The sequence below is a fragment of the Bradysia coprophila genome, unplaced genomic scaffold (assembly GCF_014529535.1).
Source record: "Bradysia coprophila strain Holo2 unplaced genomic scaffold, BU_Bcop_v1 contig_232, whole genome shotgun sequence".
Lineage (NCBI taxonomy): Eukaryota > Metazoa > Arthropoda > Insecta > Diptera > Sciaridae > Bradysia > Bradysia coprophila.
In genome coordinates, this window is record NW_023503493.1 from 2435164 (window position 1) to 2441705 (window position 6542).

General features: G+C 37.3%; 1 protein-coding gene across 1 annotated transcript; it reads right to left on the reverse strand.

Moving 5' to 3' along the window:
- Positions 1–3920: 3920 nt before the first annotated feature.
- LOC119075890 lies at positions 3921–5910 on the reverse strand. The gene is made up of 7 exons (XM_037182462.1): positions 5877–5910; positions 5392–5746; positions 4821–5332; positions 4661–4760; positions 4513–4602; positions 4295–4450; positions 3921–4234 (listed from the first exon to the last, which is right to left on the reverse strand). The coding sequence occupies exons 2-7, from the start codon at positions 5695–5697 to the stop codon at positions 4184–4186; spliced, it is 1215 nt and encodes a 404-aa protein (XP_037038357.1). The 5' UTR covers positions 5698–5746; positions 5877–5910; the 3' UTR covers positions 3921–4183.
- Positions 5911–6542: the final 632 nt, after the last annotated feature.

Consider the following 6542-nt stretch of genomic DNA (forward strand, 5'->3'; position numbering starts at 1 on the left):
TTGGCTGTTTCAAATACGTTTTTCGGATTATCTCTGGACCCACGGGATACCTTTGCACGTGGCAGAATATTTTTTTTTGGATTTTTTGGCGGCCGTTTTGGATTTTAACGTTTTTACTTGTTTGACGAGATTATGTGTTTGGCGATATTCGGTGTTTCAAGAGATCACGTGTTTGACGGGATTGGGTGTTTGAGGGAATTATGTGTTTGATGGGAATACGCGTTTGAAACCGGAAATACGGAGGTATGAAAAATTAATTGTCAAAAATAACCGTAGTAGGAATTGGCTTTCAGAAGTCATTTAATTTCTCACCTCTTAATGAGAAAGTTTGAACGAAGTGCGTTCATATAGATAGCCCCTAGAGGCTACGGTTCCTACTAGTATCTTAGAATGGTCTTACTTTCTCATAAACTATTCATTCTTTTTCAGCTGAAAAGTTGTCCATGAATGATAAATTGTGTAACGTGCGGGAACTCGCTCCGCTCTGGTCGTAATCGATAAATTCTTTTCGGAATAACTCCTAGATTGTTGCTCCGGTATTTTCCATTAACGAACTTTGTCCAAGGAATCTAATTCCCCCGTTGAATAAAAAAACGTTTTTGGAAATTCGTTGGAAATTACTCAAGAAATTGACTAAGTGCGACAAACATTTTCATGCATTCAAGGTTTTCGATCGTATATATTCATGCAATTTCAATCATTGTCGAGTGAACATTTTGTGACAAACGTTTTCTAGTAATTTTTAGACGTAGGACCCTGATTTTCAGTCAAGAGAATAACGATTTTGTTCTTGTTTCAACACTGAAGGTAGGTAATGCCAATCTTCAGCGAATCACAAAACTTAAACCACGTTTCGGGGAAAAATAAGTGCAGCTCGAATGTTGCAAAAGTATTTCAACCAACGCTACCAAAAGTCTGTTGAAATCGTACGTGATACAATGAAATGAACTTTTGCGCTGCATTCGAATACCATCGAAAACTTGAGTTCCGTTACACACTTTGGATTCAATGAGGAGTCATGCATGATTCAATTTCTTCATTTATTTACTTACCTCTTCGAAAAGTCTATTCAAAATCTTCCTGGTCACGTTCTGGCATTAAGCAGCGTCGGAATTCAGTATCATTTTGGTACAATATGAGTTGAACTCGATTGTTGCTAGTGAAAAATCCTGTTGTTTAGGGGTGTGCTGTGCATTGGCATACATCACAACATGACAACTCTTAGAAATCCATTCCTCCAATAACTTCTGGCCAACAAAAGAAGACGAAAATATTCAGCTCCGATTCGTCATTCCGCATATCAGTATCGGACAATATACTGGTAGAGTGTGAAAAATCGCTGGTCGTAATGAAACACTCGAAACGATAACAGTAATTATAAGCCATATCTCCTAATTCGAATCAAATGTTTCAGAAAAGCTATGAGTGCGCGATATAAATGTTTCAATAAATCAAAGAAAAGAAAAGCAAAAAAATAAATAAATTTTGATTTGATCTAACACGTGAATACTTAATTCATCAGTTTATCGGAATCATCAATCAACATTTCGAGTCTTGCACATTGAATGAACGTTAAACACGAAAAACAATTGACAAATCGTAACAGCTTTGAACCTGTTACGGACAGCGTAACGATAACGATTCCAAGAAAAACCGACAAGTTGTGACTAATGCCGTCTTATATTATAGCATAAAGCTTGTAAAAAAAAACAATTGAAGTACAAGATTTGAAATTGATCTCAGAATATTGAAGTAAATAGTAAAACTGTTGATGTGCTTGCCGCCTGTGAAAGGTGGTGTGGTATCGTCAGAATAGAAGCTGGTGACTGCGGTTGTACAACGGCGTTTACTCTACCAAAATTACGGACTAAGTAGAACAGTATACACACCCTTGAGTGTTTCTAGCCATTTTGAAAATAAGCAAAATCTCGAATTTTCAGATAATGCAAATCGCCTACGTTATAGTTAGGTAGTTCCTATGGAGAAGTGGATCCAGCAACTCCTAAACGTTTCTACAGATTTTCCTGAAATTTTGGTTCTATGCTAAAAAAGTCCCAAAAATAAGAATTTTCAAAAGTTATATAAAACCCATATCTTGGGAGCTGGAGCTCCCCAAAGTCTCCATACAAGCGCCATCGCCATGTAAAAGCAAATTTGAGTGTGTTGTATATTTTGGTGCTTGATATGGATAGTCATGTGGTGAAAGGTGTGTATTGTTTTGAGATGTGTTTATTGTTGGAAATTGTGGGGATCATTACGTATAAAATTCCACTAGGTTGGCTACTAAATTTTGGGATGACAGATGATTCTTCTGGCACTACCTAACTTCCTTCGGATTCTTTGAGGGATTTGGATCATTTTCGACAGTGAGGACCTGTTCCAAGGTTGGTTCCTAAATTTTGGGATGACAACTAATTCCTCTGCCACTTCTTTACTTCCACCGGATTTTTTAATGGATTTAGGTTATTTTCGACATGAGCGTGATGTTCCAAGGTTGGTTCCTAAATTTTGATATTACAGATCATTTCTCTGGCACTTCCTAACTTTCATCGGATTTTTTGATGGATTTGGGTTTTTTTCGACATGAGTGACATATTCCAAGGTTGGTTCCTAAATTTTGGGATGAGAGATGATTCCTCTGGCACTTCCTAACTTCCATCGGATTTTTTGTTAGATTTGGGCTATTTTCGACATGGGTGAGGTGTTCCAAGATTGGTTTCTAGATTTTGAGATGACAACTGATTCCTCTGGCACTTCCTAACTTCTATCGGAATTTTTTGATGGATTTGGGCTATTTTCGACATGGGTGAGGTGTTCCAAGATTGGTTTCTAGATTTTGAGATGACAACTGATTCCTCTGGCACTTCCTAACTTCCATCGGATTTTTCGATGGATTTGGGTTATTTTCGATATAAGTGAGGCGTTCCGAGGTTGGTTCCTAAATTTTGGGATGAGAGATGATTCCTCTGGCACTTCCTAACTTCCATCGGATTTTTTGATAGATTTGGGTTATTTTCGACATGAGTGCGGTGTTCAAAGGTTGATTCCTAAATTTTGAGATGACAACTGATTCCTCTGGCACTTCCTAACTTCTATCGGAATTTTTGATGGATTTGGGCTACTTTCGACATGGGTGAGGTGTTCCAAGATTGATTTCTAGATTTTAGGATTCAGACTGATTAGTCAAGAAACGTTTTTTTCACATTTTTTTTTCGCTGAGTGCGCCGTTCAACAAAAAATTGTGAGAGAAAATTTTACAAAAAGAAATTTGCGTCACAATTGGCAGATATTGAGGCAACTATTATTAGGAAAATGGTTAAATGTTACTGACTAAATTTAAACGGAAGAAAACCGAATCATAACGTAAGTTTAAAAGGAAAACGGTAGCTTCACTCTTACATTAACCTGAATGTAAGGTCTCGTGAGCTGTAACGAAACAAGAAAATAAGGAATGAAGTGTTTAGGTCGTTGTGAGCCGCGCTGAAAGCAAGTTTAGAAAACGAATCTAGAAAACACTTATCTCAATGTTTCGTATTGCATTTTGCTTAAGTTCTTTTTTCATCTGTTTTTTGAAAAGATCGATTTTTTACTGGCTGTGCAATTTGAGCAGTCTTTTTTTTCGTTTATCTTAAAATAAATTAATATCGTATTTTCATCTGCATTTTATTTCCAACAATTAAAATATAAATTTTAAGTTTCATTGTTTACTACGGACGTGCAGCAAAAATTTCTTCTTCACATGGTTTTCGATAGTTTGTCGATTGTTGATTAATTGCCGCAACCTTGTTTGCTCCACTACAGTGAGAGGATATTGTGTTGTTGACGCTCTATGTCTCTCTCTCTCTCTCTCTCTCGTTCTGATGACAATTCAGGTGAGAAAATACTTATTTTCTCAACTCTGGTTTTTCACATGGTGCAAACGAGAATCTTGTCTCATTGCGACTGTCACTTGATTTGGTTTTGAAAATGGTGAAGCAAATTGATGTTTGTTTCGTGAATTAAAGCGGTTGTTAGGTGTACTCGGCTCTAGAAACGAATTTCAGATCAAAAGTGTGTTTATCACTATTCCTCACCTCCTACATCAATTTGTGCTTTATATGTAAGTTGCAATATTTTTAGATTAATTTAATTAATTTTATTATTGATGTGGTAATCATTCGAAAACTCTGCCTACTACTGACTACTAAACTGCTTCGGCCAAAAATGTGTAATAAGAGTAGATGCTTTTGACAATCTGCAATTGTGTCCATAAATTTGAAAATGAATTGAGACCAAAACACTATTCAGAATGTACCTGAATTCCAGTGGTGACTGACAGCGGTGCCAACGGTCCAATCCACAATTCTTGTGCATTCATATTGGAGTTCAATAAGTCCAAAAATATTTTCTGAGAATGCAGATCGTAGGTGTACCACTTGGATTGAACTAGGATGTAGTACATCCGATCATTCTAAACCACACTGGACGTGTTAGAAACAATTCACATCAATTAGCACATCATCAACCACTTACTGCGATCGTGACCTTGGTTCCAAAGCAACAATGGAATAACATTTCCACAAACATACCATACGCAATCCCATAGCCGGGAATCCAATTCTCCTATCATTCATCGAAAGAAATGTGACATACTCTGAACCGTCTAGCTAAAAAGACTTACCATTTCGATTTCGTACAGGCAAATAATTTGAGAGATGTATTGTGCCGCAAAGTAATAGAAAATTGTTTCGTCGAAGATGTTCTTAACTTCGGCAAGGAAACTATAAATGACGAACGTGTTACTCTCCACCTTCGGGACCAGACTCTCAACAATATGTTACTTATCCTTATCCTGACATTTCTGACAAATGTTCCTGAGGAACGAATGTCGCTCCGACAAACTGTTTGTGTTCGTGTTTTCCCAGAGCGCGTCCAGTTGCTTAATATCAAATTCGATAAGGTCCACTTGAATCGCGTAATTCGATATTGATGCGACAAAATTCATGGCTATAAACATAGATTTCCACACTAGAACCACACCCATCACTGCCATGAAAGCATTCGCCATTAAGAATCCAGACAACTGCGTCTGATCAATGAAGATAATCTCAATGGGTAGAAGAGACAGATACTCTCCGCGAAGAATGAAGGATTTGAGCGGATTGTACGAGAACACTAAGAGCGACGACACTTCTACCAGACAAATGAGTTTGTACAAATTCAAATTTCGACGTTGCTGCTTTTCAATTTGTTCGGTCAAGCTACCGGCTTGTCGAGTAATTTTGAAACTGAAATTGTGTAGAGCCGTCATATTCTTGTTGAATTTTATGAAGCATCTGACTCTTAGAGTGCACTGCAATTTGTGGTTCGATTTTAATTTGGTTTTCGCTTCATTTACTACAGCTAAATTACCGATATTCCCCCGCCGTACACAGCAAACACTTCTAAAGTTCGCTTGTATTCACCATTGAGACAATGGTTGATTTGGGTGTAAACAAACTGTGTCCATGTGAATGAAAGAAGTACAGTCGCAAGCCAATGCCGTAGATTGCGTTTACTCGTCCAATCGTAGCTGCATTTCCAACCCAAAACTTTACCGAAAAAGTCAATCAAATTGACAATTTGCTTCAGCGCTTCGCTTTCGTATTTCGTATTATTGGCTGTGCCATCAACCTTTTTTGAGTTTACTTCTTGAACCAAATCTCTCGTTTTATCCATATTCTAACGATACACTTTAGATATTAAGAATCAAATAGGTATAGATCATCTTCAAGGCCGTTTGAAATGTCATCCACATTAAAATAAAACCTCATACAAATGAATGAAACATTTAACGAAACATAAGTGAGGCTAAGTCTCAAAGTACCGAATCTTGAAGATGATCTATAGGAGTTTACGTTCACCAATTTGCTCTTGAACATTGAGTATTTACAGAGAGATGCTAATATGACGACTGGGTCGTTTCAACGAATAGATTGAATGACTTTCAATTTGGTCGGGGGAAAATACATCGAATTTAGTCTAAAAAACCAGCTCATATCTCGCCGCAGGCGTACCAACTTCCATTTCTCTGATATTACACATATTCGTCGACACGACGTCCAGTCGTCATATTAGCATCTCTCTGAGTATTAATCATTGAAAATGGAAGTTTGTTCCAAGGCCATACGAATTGTCAAGTCAAATTTCTTCCAGAGCACCTCATCAAAATTTATATGAAAACCGATCTCTGTGGATGAACTCGTGTTCGTTCGGCCAGTGAAAATTCGTATTTACAGTTACTTGGAACAAACCTAAGCAGTGTCAAAAGAGCGTACAGTGGGAAAAAACCAGTTGATTTAACTGAGCTTGATGGGTGATATGTCAAAATGTGTACTCCACTCAACAAAAAGTACTCAGTGAGAGAGCGAGCTGTCAAATAAACAAAGCAAAAATTTAAAAACAAAACAGGGTTGTCTCTTACACGTAGTACTTTTTTTATAAGTGGAAAACCAGCTGTACATATATGTTTGTTCCAATTAACTGTAAACCCGAACTTTGACAACGATTTCATCCACAGAGAT